Here is a 25,994-nt window from a genome sequence, read left to right as displayed (position 1 = left end):
TCCGCATTCCGATGCGCCGCCGTATCCTAGCAACCAAGCGAGCGGCGACAGCAGATGTTACCGTAACCTAGCAACGAACCAAAGACCGGCGACTTTCTCGGGTTTTCCCAACATGACTCATAGAGGACTCACGGCTGCTGGGTATATAAGCTCTGTCTCTCCATTGAGATTCATTCTGGTCTCTCTTCTTGAACAAGCAACACCTCCTCCAGCAAGCTCCACGCTGTCAGCATTCATTCAACCAGGAGGCCAGCAACAGGCAACATCTTCTCTAACGAAGCTCCTGCACATCTACCTCCTTCAACACGCTACTCACCGAACGTCTCTACTGAGCAGCTCCTCACCACACGGCACCTCCAGCACCAGACTGTTTCTCATATAACTTATATTATACAAGAAAACCACCTTAGAGTTTCCATCCATCCTGAGTGCTAGACAACATTATACCACGAACATCTACAAGGAGTAAGAGGATTGACATTTTCTAACACACACACACACTTCTTGTCTCGTCCTCTACTCTATAAAGGTCAAAGGTCAGCCATGTGTACGAATATATAGCTTATTGTAGAACTAGAATAGAATTAAGATTTTTTGAGTAGAGAGAGTGAGAGAAAGAGAGACAATGGATGTGTTTAATATACATTGTGAAAAAAGGGAAGCTGTTCACTACCGTTTGGTGTCATATTTTAATCCATGGTTTAAGTAATTTTTGGGGTAATAATGATAAAATGTTGTTGAGTTCATTTGATTTTTATGAACTAGTAAATGACATAAGTGTGGAAGGCTCGTAGCCTTTGTTGTTAAGTGTGTACATGAGGGTGACATTTTATCTGTTGTTATTATTATTATTATTATTATTATATAGGTCAGGTAGACATACACAGGTGTTGATAGACATAATTGTATCTTACCTGTGAGTGTGTCAAGTCAAGGGGTAACAATACATCAGGCTACGATCAACGAAAATGAATGGCTTTCGTTTAAATTTAAATTGGTAATATTTTATGTACCAATTGACTGTATTTTTCTTGTAAATGTCAATAATCTCACCCAAAGGCGTTTTACCGCTATGCAAAGTCGAAATTGAAAACGCGAGTAGGAGTATCAGACCTGAGGCTTGAAGATGGTAGTTACGCAGATTCTGACCAGGATAAAGCTGAGGCAATGAACAGCTTCTTTTCCTCAGTGTTCACAAGAGAGGATGCAACTAACCTTCCTGCGTTTGAGGACAGACGGTTCGACACAGCACTGACCCACATTGTGTTCACAGAAGAGGGTATTAGAAATAAACTGTCCAGGCTAAAGGTCCATAAGAGTCCTGGACCTGACATGGTGCATCCTAGAGTGCTAAGAGAGCTGTGCAACGAGCTTGCAGAGCCCCTGAAGATTCTGTTTTGTAAATGCCTGGATGAACAAATGGTCCCCAGTGAATGGAAAGTGGCTTATGTGAGTCCTATCTTCAAGAAGGGCGATAGTCACTCCACGAACAACTATAGACCGGTGAGCCTGACCAGCATAATATGTAAAGTACTTGAGAGTATTATCAGAGATGCCGCGATGGAACATCTACTACGAAACAACCTTGTAAAAGATTGCCAACACGGTTTTATGCCGGGGCGCTCTTGCTTAACACAATTGCTCAAGGTATTGGATATTTGGACCCATATTCTAGAACGGGGTGGTAATATCGACAATATTTACCTAGATTTTGCCAAGGCTTTCGACAGTGTACCCCACGAAAGGCTGAAAATCAAACTGGAAGGGTACGGAATTCGGGGAAATGTCCTAGCGTGGATAGAAGACTTTCTACATGACCGCAAGCAGTGTGTGGTGATTAATGGCACGAAATCGTCATCTGTACCTGTAACAAGTGGGGTACCGCAGGGTAGTGTATTGGGCCCGCTGTTGTTTGTTTGTTTCATAAATGACATGCCTGACGTTGTACACTCCTCCATACAAATGTTTGCCGATGATGGCAAGTTATTTCGGGAAATTAAGAACCAAGCGGACTGTGAAGAGCTGCAGAAGGACCTCTGTGGGCTCCAGGAATGGTCGAAGAAATGGCTGCTGAGATTCAATGTCACGAAGTGTAAGAGGATGCACCTGGAGCGTACCAACGGTAAGGAGGCGTATCATATGTCCCAACGGGATGAAGAAACTGCACTAGTTGAGACTGTGTGTGAGAAGGACCTAGGTGTGTATGTTGACAATGAGCTGAAGTTCTCGGGCCATTGTAAGAAGAAGGTAAATCAGGCAAATAAATTATTGGGTCTTATAAGAAGGTCGTTCAGATATCTAGACGGTCCGTCCCTCGTGACGATCTTCAGGAGTGAAGTGCTTCCCCATCTGGAGTACTGTCACCCCATCTGGTCCCCGAGATATGCTAGGGACTGTCAGTTGGTTGAAAATGTTCAAAGGAGGGCCACCAAACTGGTGCCTGCACTTCGGCACCTCAGCTACCCTGAGAGATTGGAGCGCCTGAACTTGCCTAGCTTATACTACAGACGGGCAAGGGGGGACCTAGTTGAGGTTTATAAGCATCTCAGGGGGCACTACTCAGTTGAGTGTCCTTACTTGGAGCTGGCGGACGCTCGCCCCACAAGGGGTCACAGCTCAAGATTGAAGAAGCCGCAAGTCCAGAAAACCGTGAGGGCAAACTTTTTCGGAGTGAGAGTTGTGAACTCTTGGAACAATCTACCAGAGAGTGTTGTGACGGCACCGAGTGTGAGCTCTTTCAAGAGAAGACTTGACCAACACTGGAGCGGGTTCAGGTACATTCAGGAGCCGGTGCATGCCCAGAACTTGCCAACAGTGTGTGACAGAGACGTGACCGATCGCCCGGGCGGCTAGTGAGCCGATCTTTTGGTGAAGAATATAAATGAAAAGAGACGTGACCGATCGCCCAAGCGGCTAACAAGCCGATCAGTGGCGAAGAGGATAAAAGTAAAGTAAAAAAAGGTTTATCAATGATTTACGGTAGAATTAGTGTGAGTTTCGTGTGTTTCTCGGTAAACATCCAGGCGATATTTTGTAATAACGGTTGTAATGGCGGTGGTGATTCTGTCTTCGTGATCGGGTGAATCTTTTTTGTATTAACGACTGAAGTTATGTAGTTCCATCATGCAAGCACCATCCCATTGACCCGCTGTTGTTCCATCATGCAAGCACCATCCCATTGACCCGCTGTTGTTCCATCATGCAAGCACCATCCCATTGACCCGCTGTAGTTCCATCATGCAAGCACCATCCCATTGACCCGCTGTAGTTCCATCATGCAAGCACCATCCCATTGACCCGCTGTAGTTCCATCATGCAAGCACCATCCCATTGACCCGCTGTAGTTCCATCATGCAAGCACCATCCCATTGACCCGCCACTGTGTTTTATTTTGAGAGAAACCGATATTCTACAACAGTGAAAATTTAAGAGTATATGATTGACTTTTCATGCATGTAGCAGTAAAAATATAAATTTAACGAGTCTTTTGGTTGATATTGAGAACAAATATTTTTTTATCGCATTTTATAGAACCATCGCACCAACTCGACCGATCAGCTGTTACTGTTTTGTTAAAATGGCTCTACGGCTGAGCACTTCACTGCTTTCTCAATTGTCAAGAGTTGGGCGGCTTCAGGGGTAAGGAATTTTGGCATGTGCTAGTATTATCAGCATTAAAATGGTATATTATTAATGTAGGACTAAATTAGACTGGTAAAGGTAATTCGGGTTGTAGCCGGGTTAGGAAGGTTTGAGACAACCACAAATCTTACAGCTTCGTCCAAAGGTTTCAGTCACCTGTTAGCAGAACTGTAAAAACAGGAGGTGTGGAGTTAATGAAAGAGAAGGGTCACTTTATAGTATAGGACAGGGTAAAATTATCGATTTGGTTGTCCACCTATTTGGAATCTGAAAATATGGTTTTCCGGTGTTTTTTGCGTGTGTAAGACGAGTCTGACGTTTATTTCTACTGGAAATCACTAATTTTTTAGATCCCCTCTTAGCCAACGATAATGGGAGACCCCCAGTGGGAACCAAGGGTTTTGGGTGGGGAAAAATCACAAAGTAATAATTTTCGATAGAAATGAAGGTCAGAATAATCCCAAACCTAACCTAAATTTAACCTACCCTAACCCAACCCTAAACCTTAACCTAAACCTTAACCTAGCCTATCCACCTGTGTGCTTACCTTAATTAGACTCAGAAGACTTGGAGTTGGGGTCCCAGACCGTATGGAGCCAATGATTGATAGATAAGATCAGTTTCCATGGCTCCAGATGTGCACCTTAGAGAAATGTTTGTGTAGTGTGACACTGTATAATTGAACTTCTTCCTCTTGCTGACTTAGGAATAAAAGTTTTTCTCCCACAATACCAAAGGTGTTTTTCACCTTGGTAACTACAAGGATGTTTACACTTCACACAAGTAATTTTCGTAGGTAGAATAAGAACATAAGAAAATAAGGAGTCTGCAATAGGCCGGTTGGCCTGTGCACGGCAGCTCCTGTCGAGAGTTACTACAACTCTCTATCATCCATGAATCTATCTAGCCTCCTTTTGAAACTTTCCAGAGTTCCCGCACTTACTACAAAGTTGCTAAGCTTGTTTCACTCGTCCACCATCCTATTTGTGAACCAGTTTCTTCCTATCTCCCTCCTAAACCTAAACTTATCCAACTTGAATCCGTTGCTCCGAGTCCTATCCTGCTCAGATATTATAAGAACTTTATCTATATCCCCTTTATTGATTCCTTTCACCCACTTAAATACTTCTATCATATCTCCCGCACTCTTCGTCTTTCTAGGGAATGCAAGTTAAGTTTCTTTAACCTATCCTGATATGGAAGGTTTCTAAGTCCCGAATCATTTTTGTCATTCTTCGCTGCACCGACTCTAGTGAATTTATATCCATTCTATAATAGGGGCACCAGAACTGAACTGCATAATCGAGGTGCGGCCTGACTAGCGCAAGATATAGTTGCAATAAGACCTCTGCACTCTTGTTACTTACACTTCTAGATATAAAACCCAATACAGTGATTCCTCGGTTAACGAACTCAATCCGTTCCAGAAGGTCGTTCGTTAACCGAAAAGTTCGTTAACCGAAACCATTGTTTCAATGGGTTTTTGGGTAATTGGTTCCAGCTCACCGAAAATTTCCTAAATTCAACAAAAATGGTAGAAAAGTTCACTTACTTTGAGGTGTGTATGTAGAAGGCTCCTGGATGATGATGATGATGATGGGAATTAGAATGGGGTTGGAGGAGAAGGAAGAAGAGAAGGCATTGGGGTGGAAGAAAAGTCACCCCATGGCACCATTTCACCCATAAAATTTTAGTTCTCTTGGTGTATTTCAAGATTATTTTCTTTAAATCAACACTGCACTGCATTAAATATTGTCAATATGTAAAATATATTTCAAAATGACCAATAATTTGCTTGGAAACACAGAAAAAAAGCATTAAGTTGAAGAGAGTCTCAAGCAAGATGCTACCTCCGCTGAAAACAGAGAGAGACTAACTCCTGTCTGGTGTGTTAACAGGCTGGATGGCACGCCAGAAACTAGTTTCTTTCCCTTCACTTATGTTCAATAATTGTTAAAATGACTAAAAAAGTTAATATTAAACTTTTAAAATTATTGAATAGTATAAACTTCTTGATATTTACTAAAATAGTAAGGAATTTAAGCCCTAAAACCGATTACTGTATTGGCGGACTGATACTAAAGCTGGTTGCCCGGTCAGTGCAAGCGAAAACATGTTGAGGTTGGTTCGTAAGAAATTCGTTAACCGAATTTTTGTTCGTTAACCGAATTGAAGATCCTTATGGAAGGCAGTTCGTTAACTGTGGCATTCGTTAAACGAGGGGTCACTGTACTCTGTTTGCCTTATTTCGAACATTAACGCACTGTTTTCTAGGCCGTAGGTCCGGGCTTACAAGTACCCTGAGGTCTCTTTCACAAGTCGACTTCTCTAGGTTGATGTTGTTAAGGCTGTATACATTATAAGTATTTGTTCTTCCAATATTAAGTACGCTGCACTTGCTGGTGTTGAATTTCATTTGCCATTTTTCAGACCACCCCTGCAGTTTATTTAGATCCTCCTGTAATGCATTTGGATCCTGCCCTGAATTAATTTGCCGCCCTATTTTGGTGTCATCCGCAAACTTGCTTATGTCACTGCTGATCCCAGTATCTAGATCGTTTATGTAGATTATGAACAAGAGTGGGCCTAGTACTGACCCCTGGGGAACCCCACTGGTTACACGGCCCCACTCAGATTTAACGCCATCTACGCTGACCCTCTGCGTTCTATCGGTGAGCCATGATTTTATCCAATTTAAAACTTTCCCCTCGATACCATGAGCCTTAATTTTTCTCAGAAGCCTCTGATGCGGTACTCTGTCAAATGCTTTGCTAAAGTCTAAGTAAATAACATGGTAATTTTCGTCATTATCTACTACCTCGAAGACTTTCCTAAAAAACGTTAGCAGATTTGTTAGACAAGATTTTCCCTTTGTAAACCCATGTTGAGAGTCATAGATTAATTTGCTTTTCTCTAGATGCGATCGGATGCTATCTGCTATAATTGATTCAAGAAATTTCCCCACTACTGACGTCAAACTGATCGGCTGGTAATTTGACGCTGATGCTCTGTCTCCCTTTTTGAATATGGGTACTACATTTGCCTGTTTCCACAAGTCTGGCACAACTCCAGTGTCTAATGATTTTGTAAATAAGTTTACTGGGGGTCCGCTAATCTGTTCCCTACATTCTTTCAAGACTCGAGGGAAAATTTCATCCAGCCCTGGGGATTTTGTTTTCTTTAGTTTATTTATCATCTTAAGAACATCCTCTTTTCTGATTGTGATATTCTTTAATTTCTCTTCTTCCTTTCCCTTAAATATCAGTTCCACCTCTTGAATTTCATCGCAAATTTCTTCTGTGAAAACTGATAAGAAGTAGCTGTTCAATGCTTTGCTTATTTCTTCACTGCCATTTATCACTTCTCCCCTCCCTAACTTCAAAGGCCCAACTTTGTCCTTGACCTTTGTCCTATATACCTGGAAAAATCCCTTGGGATTTGCCTTGGATTCTCTTGCTATTTTGATTTCATAATCTCTCTTTGCTTTCCTTACATTTTTCTTAACATTCCTAGATAGTTCATTATACCTGTTTCTAAGCTGCTCCTCCCTCCCTTTAATTTCTTATATATTCCTTTCTTTATTCCTATGTCATGTTTAAGTTTTCTGGTCATCCACCTTGGCTCATTCTTATTTGACCTAATTTTTCTGTATGGTATATTTTGTTCTTGTGCTTTATGTAGTATACTAGTGAATATATTATAGTTTTGATCAATTGTTGTGTCATCTATGACCTCACCCCTTCCTACTGGGAACTGACGTGACTGTTCCCAGGTGACCTCACCTAGGTACCTTCTTAACCCCTGATAATCCGTGTACGTGTAGAAATTTCCACGCTTCTCCGTCTTTACCGTAATAATCGATGTGAAATTTGGCAATAGTTTGGAAGTAATTGAAGTCACAACCATTGCACAAGGGGGACATCTTGAAAATAAATACAAATTCGAGCTGGTGGGGGCCTATACTGAGCTGTGAAGGTTGATCCAAAATCATACCCACCAAACAATGTCCAAAGAACAACTGTGCATGCGGCAAGACTATAGCGCATGTGTAATGCAGCATAGTAACCAACAAATGAACACAGAAGCTCTCTGGGACGGTGGTAACATAAACAAGAACTTAGAAAAAATACGACTATTTTCCAACAATTTATTGCGATTTTCTTAGAAAGTAATCATTTGCGGAAGAAATGCTACAGAAGAAACGGGTCTTGGACTTGTCTAAACTACCGATTCCATAACTTAAAATCCTAAGGTTCGCTAGATGACAGAAACGATAATAATACCGAGGACATATTCTGATAGTGGATTTTTTTATTGCATAGGATAAGTACAGGCAAAAACAAGGTTTTTTATATGTTTGTTTGGTGTTCTATTTGGTATTTGACCTCATATTTTCCCTCCACTTCAAAGCCCTGTCCACGTTGAATAACCAATACAGCTACTCCTCGACTTACGACCACCCGGACGTTCGACCGCCTCAGTCATACCCAAATTTTGTCAAATTACGTAATTTTGAGTCCCGACGTTAGTGATTGAGCTGTGTACTGACAAAATTTTCGTTTGTAATTCACTTTAAAATGGCTGGCAAGCTTAAAAGTGAGAGTTATGTGGTGCTGAGAAGAAAGAGACACCCATTTTAGATTTTCTATGTATTATTTAAGCATTTTCGACTTAGACCAATTCGACTTACGACCTGGATTTGGGTCCCTAACCCCGTCGTAAGTCGAGGAGGAACTGTATTGGTAATTGGAGGGGGGGGTCATGTCTGTATAACGGATTATTTGCGATGAAAATGAACATCAGATTTGCTTCAAACACCACACAACACACCAGGAAAACCTATTTTGTTTGTCGTTTCTGTGGTCAACAGAAAACTATTCCTTACCATTAAAATTTCAGTTTAGGCTATTCATTCAGAAACCATTACTGTAGAGATCTGTAAGGGTGAAAGATATTCACAAGCATCATTTGTGAGTTTATTAAGTCATACCTCCCAAGGGAAGACAGTCTTGTATTGTTAATAAATGCTTATGCCTATGTACAGTATACTGTATTGTCTTGGCTAAAATAAGTACTGTACTGTTTAGGTATGACCAGGGTATAAACATGAAATAACATTGAATTTATTTATTATGACATACTCTACTGTACTTAGTGTAAACATAATAATACTTTTGCTAGAATGTATTAATTACCAGCATGTATTAATAAAGTACAAGACAATATTCACTTGAGGTATCATGTACAAATTGTACTTCAGGAGCAAGTAGCAGTACATGTTTAAAATTAATGAACACTAAAAATAGTACAATAGCATGATTTTTTTCTTAGTCGATGTATTACAGTACAGTATCTAAAAGTTTTGTTTCACCAGACGAGCCGTGAGTACTTCAGCAGTGAGATATGTGGATGACTTAACTGTGAAGCAAGTGGAACCCAAGGACACTAAGTCAATACTCGCCTCAGAGGAAGTCCAGCACCAAAAGGCTATTTCTGGATATATTACTATTGATACTCCAGTAAGTACAGTACAGGTACTGTATTAAGTTTACAGTATTCCCGTATTTCTGTGTCTGGGACTGTATACTGTTTATCTTTGATTGAAGTTGCCTGAGAAGAATCTTATTCAGAATGATATCACACTGTCTTAGATTTGTATATTTGTATAAATAATAATGAATATATAATTAATTAATGGTGCTGATTTATTCTGCGGCCCTGCTCAACGTTAGACTGATTAGTAATGACTGATTTTTTCTTCCTTTGAATTTATGGAGGTATTAATAAATCTTCATCACCAAGTTATTAAAATTGCTGTTGTCTATCGTCCGGATCACCCAGGTACAGATAAGGAGTTCATGGAAGAATTTGGTTTGTTTCCTGAGACTTTCTCAGGAAAGTATGGGCACCAGTTGATCTGTGGTGGCTTTAATTATTGGGTTGACAACCCATCTTTGAAGCCTTTTCCTCTAAGTTCTTGGAAATTCATAATCTAAACAATTTTGTCAATTGTGTCGTGACCAACATATCTTTCTGGACACACTGTAGACCTAGTTTTGTCTCCTGTTGATTCTCTGGTCATGCTTTGGTTACTTTGGTTTTAATGTCCCAAGACCCCCTTCTTACAGTAAAACAATTACTATACTGTACCTTCAGGAACTATAGATACATTGACCAGACCATGATTGATTAGGAAGTCGATCATTCCTTGAACTGGGTCGAGTATTGTACTCTGATAACATGGCTAAACTACATAATGATGTCTTTCAATCCACTTCAGACTATTATTGTCCAGAGGTCCTTGGTAGGACTTGTCAAAAAATTCTCTTCATAGGGATCGTAGAAGTGGGAAAAGATCATACTAGATCAGAGTACTGTATATGACTGTGTGTAGGGTTGTTGTTTGTTCAGTGTGGGCACACAAAGTTGAATACTGTACGAGTGAAGTAGCCTCATGTGGCAGTGATCAGAAATAATTTTATGCAGTTATGAATGGGCTGTTGGGTTGGAGGTGTGGAACTACTGTGCCGTGTTCCACTTCAGATGCTTAGCTTGCCTCAGATTTTTTCTTGTTTTTTATGACAAAGATATATCTTATGTAAGAAGTGAACTTGATCTTGTTTCTTTGATTGAGGAATTTTCAGTTGAATTTCAACTGAGTTACACCACAGACCTCACTCTTTCATTGTTTTGTCCTGCAGGGGTGAACAACATTCTATGCTATATCAACGATTCAAAGAAGACATTATGTCGTCTTGATCCTATACAATAAATGTATGTAAGGTACCACTCGCTTTTGAACATGCTGCAGATTTTATTTGTAGAATCATGAATATATGCTTTACGGAGGGCAATTTTGTGCAATCCGAGAAACAGGTTTTATTGTATCCACTTTTAAAGAAACCTGGTTTTGATCCTGAAAGTACAGTATTACCCCGCTTTACACGGTTTCACTTTACGCGATTTCTCATTTACGCGGTACCTTGCCAGAACCGGACTTTCACTTTCTGCGGTGCATCTACTCATATACGCGGTGAAGTATAATTTTTTTTTTTTTGAGCTCATAAAATTCATACAAATTACCCGGCCAGAATATAATTTACATTGCTGGAATTCTTACAATATGATGATCATTTTGAATATAAACATCATGGATTTTGCATTAGACATACAAATTTTATATCTTATGTAATAATTTGGTTTACACAAAGCAAATATTTTATCCTTTGTGCAGAATATATGAAGTTTACATTCAAAATATTCCCTGACCTGCAAGGAATCCAGAAATGTCAATTATATTATCCTAACTTTAGTCTGAGGTATTATTTATTGCTAAACATTAAAATCTAGTGTTTCACCCAATCATTTCTCAGAGAGGTAGGGGCCAGTGAGCTGGGAAGAGGGGGGGGGATTTGAGTCCGTTATTTGAATGGACATTAACCTGGCGACTGTATTTCTCTTAAATATTAATTGTGTAATCATAAAATTTAGATGTTATTTTTACTACAACATAGGTATTGTGTCGGAAAAAGTGGAGTTTCGGGGTCGGGCCAGTCTCTATTGGAATTAATCCCATATGTTCTGTTGTTCACTTTACGCGGTTTTCACTTTCCGCGGTACCCTGTGGGTTCAATTGACCACGTAAATCGGGGTACTACTGTAATGTTCGTTGTAGGAGTTTCGTTCGTTATAGCATTCTCAATTTTATAGGAAAACCGTTCGTTATAGGAATATTCGTAGTAGGATCCGTTCGTTATAGCATACCCCACTGTATGTGTATATATATATATATATATATATATATATATATATATATATATATATATATATATATATATATATATATATATATATATATATATATATATATATATATATATATATATATATATATATATATATATATATATATATATATATATATAATTTTTTTTTTTTTTTTTAATGGTAGCTAATTGACTGCACATTGGGGCTGAATTGAACTTACCAATTATGGGTTAAAGTGAGGTGGAACACTTCCATTTTGAGTCATCAGGATTTGTTGGGCCATGTGCTTTTGTTCATCTTATTTAACAACAAAATATTTATTGATCATTGGTGTTGTTTTTACAGCACTGTAAATTTATTAGTGCAGATATCTTTACCTTTATTATATGGATTATCATTTGGTTGGTGTATCAGGTGTAGGTAGCATTTAAGACTGATATACAGTATTTATTTTAATATATTTTCCTTAGGCACTGGATAATACAATTGTATGGTGAAGATTTTTGCCACTACAGTGAGTTGCTTCAAAATATGTACTGTAACTTACACAACAGTACAGTCACCCAACAACCAGGAGAATGTTTCATCATAGGCAACACTGATATCTCTCTCAAGTAGAGTCATCCAGACATATTTCATGAACATGTCTGAAGGTAATATGTGATAGTACCGTGAGGGAGACACAGTACCTAAGGTTATGCTGAAGGGAGTTTCCACATGGAATGACCCCAAAATTTATTTTTAGTCATTTTCGTATTCCAACATATCAAAAATTTATTTATTCTAAATCATTACTCTTCAGGTCACTTCTCTATTTAATAGCCAACTATTCTGGGTTTCAGCTTATGATATACAATAAGTTTATTCACTTTCAGGTTGATATTACACCAATTTCTGGTGTGCCGGAAGAACACATCAAAACTCGGCGCGTTGTGATCAAGCTGCCTTCCAAGAATGCCATGCAGTCTGGCACCAACAACATCCACAGGTTAGTATAGGTCATAATTCCCTCTGTTAAGTAACAATTCCTCACCATTATCATCATCATCATCGTTTTACATCCATTATTCATGCTTGTGTAGGTTAGCCACAGTTACCTTATGGTAGTCTCCATGCTGCATGATCTCTTGTAATCTCTTGTCAGGTTCCTAACTCTAATGTAAATTCTTAGTCTCTTCCTATGTCACTCTTGACCTACCTCTATCTCTCCTTCCCTGCACATTTAGGCTTGTGCATCTCTTGGCCCAATTGGTCTCATTCATTTTCTCCACATGCCCAAACCATCTCAGCCCGCCTATACGCAGGACTTTGCCAATACAGTACTCTCGATATGCAGCCACCCTCTTAGCTTTGAACAAGGCCTCCTGTCTTTCAGTCACATTAAAGATCCACCTCACCCTCAAAAAATATCATCCATCTTTCTTTCGATTTATCAACTCTATTTGATGTACCAGCTGCTCTATGAATGAACTCCTGACTGACACATTCACTAAGAGAACTTCTTGTTAAGCCTGTGCTGATTTGGCTTCTGATCATTATTATTCCATTTTTAACTAAATCGGGTGGATTAGATTCTCCAAGAAAATTTCAGAGTTGTAAATAAATATGTCCTTTGTTGATAACTGGCCTTAGAGGTTAATGAGGTATAATGAACCTTGGTTGGTTCACATACTGTATAAATGACTGCATTCAGAAACACTAACTTAGATGTCACCTTTGGTTTACCCTTGTTCTGAGTGTAGGTACTTTCTATCTAAGGATTTATTTTCATGCAGAATTTCTTCCAAAGCATTACTGTTATAATCCATAACAGTGTGTTGCCTGTCAAAATTTGAAAGGCATGAATATGCCAGAATTATGTATAATAAATTTGCTGAAATATGTTGCAATTAATGTTATACACTAAATGATTCTTGTGTATATTCATTAATTTCTGTCAAACTATAGCCTTATAAAAGGGTTTTGTCATAAAAAATTATAATCCTGTGGAGGCATTCCACCATAAAGCAACTTAGTGGTGCAGCAGTGTCATGTTTGTCTCTCACTACTGAGACCCAGGATTGAGCCCCTGTTTTAGTTGGATTAGAAAAGTGTGTTGTCCAGTGTGACACAATAGAACATCACAGGTTTTCTATAGGTTCTTCAATTTCCTCCTATAGTTACTAACGTTGGGCCCATGGAGGATGGCTCTCACTGGACCTCAAGGTAGACCATTAAGTCATAACTGATAAAGATCCCCATTATAGATGTAAAAGTCAAATGGTCATTCAAATTCAGTATATTATCGGAAAATAATTTACAAAATACCTTTTAAATTTTTCACTTTCTTCTCACCAGTAAAGGCCAGGCTTCCTCTTGGAACTGTGTCTTATTTTGTGTTATAATAACTCATGTTTTTATTTTCTTCATTTCTTTCATATTCAGATTGATTGCTGCAATCATTATTACTGTCATTACAAAATAATTTTGTAACTTCTGGGTTATCATGGGTATAAAAAAGCAGAGAATAAAAATCACCAATAACAGAAGTCACTCAATATGAAGGACATGTTTCTGACCTGACACCCTCATCATGATCAACATTTTGCAGCCATTTTCCACGCTTGTGTGAATTAGCCATGATTACCTGATGGCAACACTGTTGTATAAAATCTTGGCAAGATCCCCCCCTCAATCACCACTACACACTCAGGTGCCAGCCCAGGAAATCCAACAGAGACCAGGGGATAGGCACAGCTCTGGTGATCCAGTTGCCATCGGGCATGTTGAAGCGAAGTTTTATGATTGGAGTCCCTTCTTAACCTCAACACTGGGTTGGGAAAAAATCCTAAATGTACAGTGAAACTTATTTAGTAGAATGGTGCAGGTTGTAGCGAAGTGGTGCAGTCCAAAGTAGGTTGAGTGCAGCTGTTGAAATTTGCACAATTTCAAATTTATTGGTCCTGGTCATTAATAGAAATAATTTTTTTCTCTAGGATATGCAAAAAAAATTGTTTTAAGTACAGGGCCCCCCCCCCCAAATTCGCGGATTTTTATTTTGCGGTACTCTATTATTCGCGGATGACACTCTGGATGTACACAAGAATGTCTGTGGGTAGTTTTAAAGTTGCCGGAATTTTCGCGGCTGGGACAGGGAGCCATTCATTCTAGAGACAATAATTTACTTTATCTGTATTGTAAACATGTGTGTGTGTGTGTGTAGACACACACACACATACACACACACCACCTGAGATCCCTAGTCCGAGAATTGCTGTTCGACACCACAACCGCATCCAGCCCATACGTGCACGAACTGATCGCTATAAGAACAGCCCAGTCCCAACCATTGTAAAAATTATCAATAACTTGTAATAAACCAGTGTATTCACTCCCAGTTAACACTACTCCTTGCACTGTCACTATGTTGAAATGAACTGTAGTTTGAGCTTTTCCCCATCTAGTTATTATATATCTTATTTGTGTCACTTATGTTACTTGTATATTATTTGTAATTCGAAACCCATTCCCCAAATATGTAACTGTATATTTTCAGCCTTCTGGCTGCCAAGCTCTTTCAATAAACCGTTTATTATTATTATTATTATTATTATTATTATTATTATTATTATTATTACACACACTTACAAATGAATAGGATTGGGAAAATTCTCTCACAATTAATCAGAAACAAATTTATTAAAAATGCGAGTCTACCCTCAAGTTCGTGCTTTATTACTTTTTTAATAAAGCCACGGTCTTGTGGGTAGACTGTCACATTTTTAATAAATTTGTTTCTGAATACAGTATTTGTGAGAGTATTTTCCCATTATTATTTTTTGTATGTGTTTTGTGTGTGTGTGTCTACACACACACTGACACACATATACAGTCGGCCCTTAACATACGGGGTTACGTAACAGAGATAGCCGTGGATGTTAAAAATCCGCGAATATGTGCTGCCCCCCCCCAAAAAAAACCTGGCCCCCCATGTCCTTATTTACCGTATATACCTGTGTGTAGTTCGAGTTTTTAAGACCAAATTATTTGGCAAAAAATTGGGGGTCGACCTCTAAAAGGGTAATAGTTTCGTTAGGTTGAAAAATATTTACCAGTAACTACCAGTAAAAAATGGAAAAGATGCACCAACACACCACCAGCTGTGAGTGTCGGTACAGTTGCCAGGGCAGATCTCTTGCGAGCTCAAAGTAGCCAAATCCATGGTATGGTAGCACAGGATGATGTAAAACAAAGTATTCATTTATTAAAGTTAATTTATAGATACTGGACATAAATTTTTGTTCATTACATTTGAAACATTAATCTTTGTTAATTAAATTTGAAACGAGAAAACTACGATACTGGATTTTCATTAAAATATTACATCACAAGTATATTTTACCTTAACTGTGACTGAATGAATATATTCTCGGAAATAAATATGGAAATGTAATATTTTTGCTGGAATGACGTACATATTATAGTGGGAAGTGGGATAAAATCATGACGAAAGACTTTCGCTTTCTTTCGTTGTTCAAAATATTTTACCGTAATCGCTTTTTGAATGGTTTTCAGTAAAAAAAACTGTTATACTCGTACTGTATTACAATAATATTCTATCCTATCATTAGCCTTATAATCCCACAACTGAAAACCATTCGAAAAGCGATTACGGTAACATCTTTTGAACGAAAGAAAGCGAAAGTCATTGCTTTTGTCACTTTCCACTGTAATACATACATCATTTCAGCAAAAATATTACATTTCCATGTTCTCAGAAATAAATGGTAGTTTTGTTGAAACGTAATGTACAGTATTTAACATTAAAATGCAAAAATAGCTATAAAAACAATTAATACACCCGTAATGTACTTGCTGGCATCTCCACTCGTCCCTGCTCCCGCCAGTCACCTCCTCCCTGCTCTATCCCTCCGCCTCCTCCACGTCATCACTACTGTTGTATGACAATAATGTTCTATCCTAATTGACTTGAATAAATACTACGATACCATATTTCTGAATATTTTCATTAAAATCCATCCAAATCATTTTCCTTGCCATCGTCTGCAGCACCAAACAGCTTCTCCCAGTCCTCTCCTTGAACAGGGCTAGAGGGTACGTGTTTTTCGAATCGTTTTCAATTAAAAAAATGTTACATCACACGTATATTTTACCTAAACTGCACCTGAATGAATATATTCTCGGAAATAAATAGTAATTTTGCTGAAACGTGATGTATTTCAATGTAAAATAGGATAAAATACATGACGAAAACAAAAGACTTCACCTAACCTTCCAATGTTCAAGAGATGTTACTCGTTTTTTTAATAGTTTTTGGTTAAAATACTGTTATATTACAATGATATTATATTCATACTGTGCTTGATATACTACATTCACAGAAATGAAATATTTTTGCTGAAATGACGTAAGTATTACAGTGGAATGTGGGATAAAATCGTGACGAAAACAATGACTTTCGCTTTCTTTCGTTCAAAAGATGTTACCGTAATCGCTTTTCGAATGGTTTTCAGTTAAAAAACTGTTGCATCACAAGTGAATTAGGATAGAATATTATTGTAATACAACAGTTTTTTAACTGAAAACCATTCGAAAAGCGATTACGGTAACATCTTTTGAGCGAAAGAAAGCGAGTCATTGCTTTCGTCACTTTCCAATGTAATACGTATGTCATTTCAGCAAAATATTACATTTCCATATTCTCAGAAATAAATAGTACTTTTGCTGAAACGTGATGTATTTCAATGTAAATTAGGATAAAATTCATGACGAAAACAAGAGACTTTACTTAACCTTCCGATGTTCAAGAGATGTTACTCGTTTTTTTAGTAGTTTTCGGTTAAAATACTTTTATATTAGTGATATTCTATTCATACTGTGCTTGATATAATACATTCACGGAAATGTAATATTTTTGCAACTACGGTGCTGATGTCAACACAAGTGTGGTTACTGCGAGACTGACTGAGTGAGGGAGAGCTATGCTTGTGTGTGTGAGGTTGCAGGAGCGGGCGGTGTCCCGTGTTCGGTGCCGCGCGCGATTTGAATGTACTTCAATTACTTCAATGTACAGAATATTCCTCCGGCAGGGCAATCCGCGTATTTACAAATCCGTGTATTATAAACCCGCGTATGTTAAGGGCCGACTGTACAGTATACTGTGTGGTATGAGATGTTTGTGTTCACACTCAGGATGGAATGGAGAAAGGAAACTCACAATGTGCTCTCTATATACATGTTGTATTGGATGTACAATGCAGCTTGGTGCTGGGAAGGCAGCATGGTTACAAGCGTGATGTAGAGAGAGCTGGTTGGTGAGGACGCTCAGAGAAGGACAGCTTGTGGGTCACCATGCTCGCCGGCGGGAGCGAGGACCGCCAGGCAGGCGGAGGAGCGAGGGCCGCCAGGCAGCGGAGGAGGAGCGAGGGCTGCCAGGCAGCGGAGGAGGAGCGAGGGCCGCCAGGCAGCGGCGGAGGAGGAGGTGTTGCTGGCTGCGGCTGTAGGTAGAAAGAGGGAGATCACCACGAGGTCAGGTCTTAAATAGCGGGGGTTGGCGTGGCTTAGTAGTTGACCCCCGCTCCGTGATGTATGGTGGCGCTGGTTGACCTAGACCATGAGGCATACACTGGGGAATTGGTGGGGTCGGCTACTCAGCGACAAACAGCGTTTGTAGGGGAGAAATCCACTACAATACAATGCAGTACAGGTAAATGAAATAATTGTCCTAAGGGCAAACACATAAAGGTAATATACACTACTTTGTACAAAAATAAAAATATATTAACCCCCCGGCCAGCAAATGTTATTTACGGATTTGGTGATTCGCGGCCATTTTGAGAACCTAACCCCCTCCCTCGCAAATTTGGGGCTCCCCCGTATTTGGATAGGGAACATTTGATGGATTAGCTGATGTTGGATCATGAATCGTTTCATATTGGTACATAATCTAATTTGTTTTTCAGGTGGCGTCTTTTCTTTGATGAACGTGAACGTTGGGAGAATCCCCTCATGGGGTGGTCATCGACAGCAGATCCTCTCTCCAATATTCAGGTGAGCTATTATGAAATTTTACTCAAGGTCATTGGTGACTTGTATACCATGTGAAGAACTACATTCATTATTGTATTTTCAAGTACTGTACACCCACCTCTCGTTTTACGCGAGGGTTATGTTCTTGAAATCACCGCTTAATTCAAAACCGCTTAAATTAAACATAATTTTCCCATAAGAATATATGTAAATGGTACAGGTGAGGGGAACCATCATATACCATATAGGGTATGAGCAGTGCTCTCACTTCAACCAAGCACTCGGTCAACCTCCGAAACAAGCTCTCCTCTCTGACTCTCTGATGCGGGGGATCACATTTAATTTCACGTCCATTGCAATTGTTTTTAATGCCTTTTTAGCATTAGGCGCCCCAGAGGAGGCAGATGGACATTTTCCAGACATGCTCATTGTGGAAAACAGCATTTAACACTAAAAAGGTCCTTCATAAACACACAATGCAAATGAGAGCACAGAGAAAAAGTAGTGCTGGTGTGAACTGAGTAAGCGATATGTGGGAAGCTTGTTTGACGTCGTCATAGTTATTGTACAGAATACTTCATTATCTTCATCATTACTAGTACGGTAATAATCTTTATTATTACATTATTATAATGATAATTGTTATTATTAATAATAATATTAAAATTGTTGATATTGATATGACTGCAACTTTATAGTAATAACTTACAAGCCCTTCACCAGGCATCACACGCGACTCCACTGCCAGGCGAATATGCGTGGCAAGTTTAAGCTGTCTTGAACGTGTTATTTAAAAAATTTAGGGGCACGTAAATTAGCTTTTGGTATTAATTGAACAATTTCATTATTCCAAAACGCTTAAATCAAACGCGCATAAAATGCGAGTTACCTGTACAGTATATTATATTGATGGTTAGTCAACTCGTGTCCAGACTGTTATTAGTATTTTACACTGAATCATAAATTTATTAATCTATCAATATAACCAAACCCAGGCTAATTAAACCTACTGTAAGTTCAACCATAAAATTTCAGGAATTACTGTACTATACTGTACTGTCTTTGATGATTTAATTCTATTGCTAACTGCCTTCATAGTCATCACATTATTATTTTGTGATTTGTCACAAATTTTTTGTATGTTATAGATCAAGATACTTTATATAGGAAAATAATTGCTCTTATAGATTCAGATTTACTATTCCCAAATAATAATACAGTAAACCCTCGAAGATCCGGACCCGGTAAGTCCGGATTTTGGAAGATTTGGACAAAAAATTTGGAGGTTCTGGGCTAAGAAGCCTCCCTAAGAAACTTTCCCAAAACAGGGTGAAGGTAGTTTTAGGCTTAAAGTTTGTATCTTATAAAATATCAGACTAAACTTAGCAGAATATAACTTGCATTGCTGGAATCCTTGCAAGATAGCGAATAATTTGAGTACTGTATACACATCATATAGTTTGCAAAAAGAGATAAAAATTTTAGTCCTTTAGTGTTGTACATTTGAGTACAGAGTACTGTACAGTAATATGTTGTTCAAAATTATAGCTTTTTCACAGGAAAAAGTCTGTATAACTAACCCCAGTAGTCAGGATAATGTGTACTGTATTTTGGGTGTTTTTTATGTAATTATTTATCATTTTTATATATTTAGTACCTTTGCCGGAAGATTCGGACAATTGTTTTTTCAGACTGGTGGTCCCCCTTTTAGTCCAGATCTTCGAGGGTTCACTGTAATATTATAAAATTGATGCCTTAATGTAGATGTGAATAGATATGTATCAAAAACTTACATAATCACATAATTCTGGGAATTTTCTTTAATTTCTGTCATACCTAACTAGTGGCAGATTTCCTTCATACTATTTTCAGGCATTGGTTTTGGGTGTATGATACTAGATGGTTATAACTAAAATGAATTGGAGAAGGGGAATGCACTCCCTCCCTCTCAGTATAGAAAAAGGGCACCCCTTCCATCTATATATCTACAGTACTTAGCTATGTGCATACCTTGTATATGTTGCCAACATGCTGTATGACCCATGCATCTTTCTTGGCATTGTTTACTTTGGAAATTCCTCTGTCCTTGAAATGTTGGCTTTTCCCTTGAGTACTTTTGTTAGGTTTATTTTTCTTTAACAGCCAAATGTGACAGTTACTACAGTAATTTTGCTTATGAAGTAACTCAAAACATTTAAATAAATACCATTAGTTGTTAGAGTTGATGCTGCTGATTGTGTGATCAGAAGAGATGTGGAGATTGTGGTATCAATAGTGTACCGTACAGGGTATATGAAGGGGTTGTGTTCCTGGAAATCCATTCAATGAGTAAAAAAAAAATACATGTATCCTTCGCTTAACGAACATTTGAGATGCAAAAATTTGCTTATGTAAATTTCTTAAATTAACCCCTCTTTATCATTTAACAAAGGCTTTCCCTGCTTATTTGAATTTTGGTCCAAGCAAAAATTAAAATCACGTGCCCCGGGGAGTCAGCTTGGGCGGCCACATCCCCTTAGCCCTCTCCCTACTAGGTTGAGGTGTGAGCTACAGTATGTTAAGGTTATTTTTCAACTTGTAACTTAGGGTAGATGTGCAAAACTTTCATAAATATATTTTTTTATTCAGTTACATGTACTCGGTCAAAAAATTAACTTTCAGGAGGGGCCCGATGAATTTGGAACTGAGCGCTTGTGTTGTCTTGCTAGGGTTGGTAGGTGTGATTGTGAGACATTTCCTACTTATTATGGTAGGCCTAATTTAATTATTTTATTCAAAATATAAAATTAGTTTGTTGCAATGTGATTGGTGAATAATAGTATGCCTGATGGTGATGGGCCTTTATCAAAAACATTTGTTCGTGGTGTCATTTTGTTTCGCACAAGAATTGTAAATATAGTTTTTTTACAGAGTGTACACACAATCCTACATACAGAATGAGCCCCCCAAAAAAATTAACATAAGGTCAAAAACATAAAAAGAAATAAACATTTCCTGGTGAGCCAGCAAGAGTAAGCAGGCTGAGCAAGCGAGTTATGTTATGGCTTATTTTTCAACGTATAATTTCAGGTAGATAAACTTATGTTTTTTATTTATTTTTTTACACACAATCCTACATACATCATGTGCAAAAAAGTAAAAAAATAGCTGTCATAAATAAAAAAACATAAGGGAATAAACATTTCTTCGTGTGCGAGAGTGGGAAGGGGAAGCAGAGTGAGAGCCCCATTGCTAAGGGTCAGCAGAGGCAGCTTCCTAGCTGGGGTGCATTGCTATGGTGTGGTTTGAGGCCACACAGCCAGCATCTATGCAAATGGCAGTTGTGTTACTTTCATTTAACTTTACCTTAATGGTTTTAGCTGCAATTATCATTTAGGTAAGTTTTTTATAAATATTTTTAATGTGTTAGGTATATAGTATATAGTACTGTAGTTGTGTACTATTTATCACTAGTTAGGTAGATATTTTTGTTGTTCATGAACCGATTTCATGTTTTTGAGTTATGATATTGAGTTTTTCTTGTCATTGGGGAACTGAACCCCATTTTCCCCATATGTTCTGTTATTCAAGTTACTATATCAAAATTCACTTAAAGAATGGTTTTTCAGGAACCAAACCCATTCGTTAAGTGAGGAATACCTCTAGTAGGACTCATTTATTATTGGGGGTTATGTTCCAGTGATGGAAAATGTTGGTCAACTAGGGTTTTCACATAAAATTCACCACAATACATCTTGTAAATTATAATAAAGAAAAAATACATTGAAAATAATGAACATTATACATGTACAATAGGGCATAAATGTGTGTTTGCACATCCTGTGTGGCCATCTTGACCACGTGACAGCTAAAAGTTTTTATTTAACCCTTAAATGATGGTAAGGTTTATAAGTAGACTATTTGCTCTGATGGGGAAAGATGGTTTAAAAAAATGGGTAAAAATATAAAATTTTCATAGGAAAAGGAAAAGATTTGTTCATTGAATAATGTAAAGTGTTGTAATCAGGTTTACTATATGCCTAATGAGAGCCACAAACATTGTGAGGGAAGATACTGAGTGTGTGACCAGGTGGGAGGGGATCGGGGCGTTGCCGTGCACTCCAGCTTTGGACCTGTATTGATTCATTATTATATTTTAGTATGGTCAGCCTCTTATGGTTTATGATTCATCATAAATAATAAAGCCTTCCACAATAGAAAAATACTACTGTGTACAGTCTATGATTTGTAATTTAACCTGATAATAAAAGGATAAGATGTATCAAAAGGTATCACTTCCCCAAGATAAGATGAAAATTAAAAAAACAATCATAATATTCATTTTATAATAATGGAGACTGAGACAATAGTGCTGGGTTTATGAGGAATGTGTATTTGAGTTGTGACAATGCTGTCGGTACCTGTCCATGTACCATACTTTCCAAAATTAGATGTCTTCAGATGGTTGTATATTTTCTAGGATTATCATAAAGAATGTGTTTATGGGCATGGGGCATTAACATGGTAATGGCAAAAAACAAGCAAAATTTCATTCATGGTGGTGTACCATTGTTTTGTCACAATGATTTTTGCAGTCCAAATCATTGTCACTAGTACTGTAGTCTCTTGCACCATGAACTCCTCATGCATGTGTTAGTGATACAAACCTACCCGGTACACCAGCAATACATGGAGAAGCATTTCTACCTTGCTTTTCTCATCACACTCCTCCTGGTCTGTTAAGCACTTCTCCTATACTGATGACTAGTTCATCCATGTCACTTTTGCTGATACTCTCACAAACTCTCATTTCTGAATTCACTCAACAAATCTACCAGTTCTCTGTCACCCTCACTCTCTGATTCCCATAATATTTAATAGTACAGTACTTATTTTTCTGGGTGTCAAGGCAACACTACTGTACTGTGGCAATAAGTCTTTGCACACAATGCATCACTGGAAATGCCAGATACTTTTTCTATGATGACAAAAAGGGCTACTGGTGCAGGGCGGGAACATATTGGAAGAGGAAAAGTTGCCACGAGTCACAATAATTCGCTAAAACAGAGTTCTTGCGCCAAATCTTAAAAATTGTCACAAAAATCTCCCGATTATACAGATGATCACCATCGTTGTAAGAAAGGGTACTCATCATCTGATTACAATTTCCATTGTTTAAGGGGCAAAGAAAAACGGTGTCAAAATGTGATAGTTATTTGACAATCGAATGTTTTCTTTCATATAAAGAAAAAGAAGTCAAACTATCTTTTTAAATAATTTTCCTTCATCGAGCATACAGTATGGATATCAAGGAACACCTTTATACTTTACATTGAAGTGTAGAAAAAGATAACTAGGCATAATAAGGGATATGGTAGACTTTGGCAATGAAAATTTTTTTAACATAAGGTGAATTGCTATATGTTGAGTTTCAACAGCTTATTTACAAAAATAAATAAAAATTAAGTTTATTTTGTTGTATTTCAGGTTGACTTTTCCTCTCAGGAAGATGCCATAGCATTTTGTGACAAGAATGGGTGGGAGTGGACAGTTGTAGATCCCCCTGTTAAACCTCCACGAGTCAAAAACTATGGAGCGAACTTTTCGTGGAACAAGAGAACTCGGCGGTCTACAAAATAACTTGTACATTTGTATTTTTGTTCAATCTATATTTCTCTGCTGTATCCTGTGGTGCAAGATCAACATGAATTGTAGTACCTAGTGTAAATGGACCTACTGCTTGGTGTGGTAAATTTCCTGTTAAGAAGATTACGTCTGTGGAGTAGAAAAATTATGATATTTATTTTCAAACATATTTATATCTGAAAAATACTTGCCATATTTGAGGGATCACGAGTACACCATTCCTGAGGTGTAGAACCATTCTGCCAAGAGATTCATAAGGGAGAATGAAATACTAACCAAAACTCCAGCTGGTAAGTCATACATCATGAGACTTGTCTTAAATTTTTGTAGTTTGTTGATGTGCGAGTGATTTCAGAGGTTATTGTTCATATCACTGCTTGACAAAGACATCCTTAGTGTTTGGACTTGGGTTTACACAGTTGTACATAATTATGAAATAAAATCTTAAACTGGATCTATTTTGTTTCATAGTAGATCCTCTCAATATTTTTAATTCATATACCTTTTTTTTCTATAGCACTGCCATTCATGGAAACTTAAGGTTAGGTTACTACTGAAGTTAACCACAAATGAAGTGTGAGATAAGTGCAAATTATTATGGGGTCTGCTTTTAAACTTTCATCTACCTTGAACATGGACATTAAACTTCAATCTGTATGGATATTGAACCCAAACATTTATATGCCTATTGAACCACAAACATCGTTATAAATATTGAACATGAATTAATGACATTAAACACCTGTAAGAATACCTTCCTATCCACAAAACCTCATTCCTGAGAGGTCACTTGTGAGGTGGCGACCAAGACAGAAAGCCTCTAGGCTGCCCTATTACAGTAGGCCCTCCAAATTCATGGGGGTTAGGTTCTCAAACAGGCCGCAAGTTGCCAAATCCGCAAATAACATTTGCTGACGGCCGGTATTGTATTGTATATGTGTGTGTAGACACACACACACAAAACATACAAATAAATAATAATTGGAAAATACTCTCACAAATAATCAGGAACAAATTTATTACAATGTGAGTCTACCCTCAAGTCCGACCTTTATTAATAAAGCACAGACTTGAGGGTAGACTCACTTTTTAATAAATTTGTTTCTGATTGTTTATATGAATTGTATTGTATATACTGTATGTGTGTGCATGTGTGTAGACATGATGATGATACTCCCCATCCTTTCAATCGCCATTACCTTCCTTCCTCATATTGTTATCTCTCTAATTACACTCTATTGCATCATTTCTATTTAACACCACTCCCAAATATTATAAATCTCTAACCTCCTCCACTATTTGATTCTTCATTATCATCATTTTATGGCCATTTTCCATGTTTCTATGAGTAATTTTTACTTTTTAATTTGCTAGTTATTCTATTGTGCATTGATAACAAAAATCAGTTATGTCATGCTCTTCTCAATAATGATAGCTTGCTGTAATTTTTTTAAGTTTTCAGTGATTAGCTACAGTTTCTCTTGTATCAAATAATCTCTCAAGGTGATTCACCACCTTTTGCAGATCGTGTTTTCTTATCATAAAATGTATCACTTGGTACACCCTATCTTACGTCTTTTCAATATCCATAATCACTCGATATACAATGGCGTATTTTTGTGAACATTCTTGCAGAAAATATTTGGTCTAAGCAACCTCAACCTCCTTTAAATCCTTCCTCTTTATCACTTATCCAACTCTGCCATTTTCTTCCCCATGTCAGTTACAGCCCTGCCATATACTCAGTGGACTGATTTTTCTATCATTTTTACAATCCTCGTCACTACTGTACCTCTTTATACAAGGGTGTTAGTGACCTTTGATCATTTCTTTGGTAGTTTTCCTGCTTCTCATGCCAACATGCAGGCTCTAAGTTGGAAGCTTATTATACTCTCCTTTTTATATTGCAATGTCCTATTAAAGGCTTTTTT

The 25,994-nt window shown here is 37.8% G+C and overlaps 1 protein-coding gene across 2 annotated transcripts; it reads left to right on the top strand.

The window, feature by feature from the left end:
* The first annotated feature begins 3,483 nt into the window (after nt 1-3,483).
* Nucleotides 3,484-24,517, top strand: LOC121863263 (NADH dehydrogenase [ubiquinone] iron-sulfur protein 4, mitochondrial-like). 2 transcript variants are annotated; one of them, XM_042361822.1, is made up of 5 exons: nt 3,484-3,639; nt 9,017-9,161; nt 12,285-12,397; nt 18,372-18,459; nt 23,905-24,517. In XM_042361822.1, exons 1-5 carry the CDS (start codon nt 3,578-3,580, stop codon nt 24,055-24,057), a joined length of 561 nt encoding a protein of 186 aa, XP_042217756.1. In that variant the 5' UTR covers nt 3,484-3,577; the 3' UTR covers nt 24,058-24,517. The 2 variants fall into 2 exon arrangements, with proteins under 2 accessions (XP_042217756.1, XP_042217755.1); XM_042361821.1 differs by having other exon boundaries at nt 9,017-9,176.
* Nucleotides 24,518-25,994: the final 1,477 nt, after the last annotated feature.

The sequence above is a fragment of the Homarus americanus genome, unplaced genomic scaffold, assembly GCF_018991925.1.
Source record: "Homarus americanus isolate GMGI-L3 unplaced genomic scaffold, GMGI_Hamer_2.0 scaffold46197, whole genome shotgun sequence".
NCBI lineage: Eukaryota > Metazoa > Arthropoda > Malacostraca > Decapoda > Nephropidae > Homarus > Homarus americanus.
The sequence above is the reverse complement of the archived record's forward strand: the minus strand, read 5'-3'. Positions and strand labels throughout refer to the sequence as shown.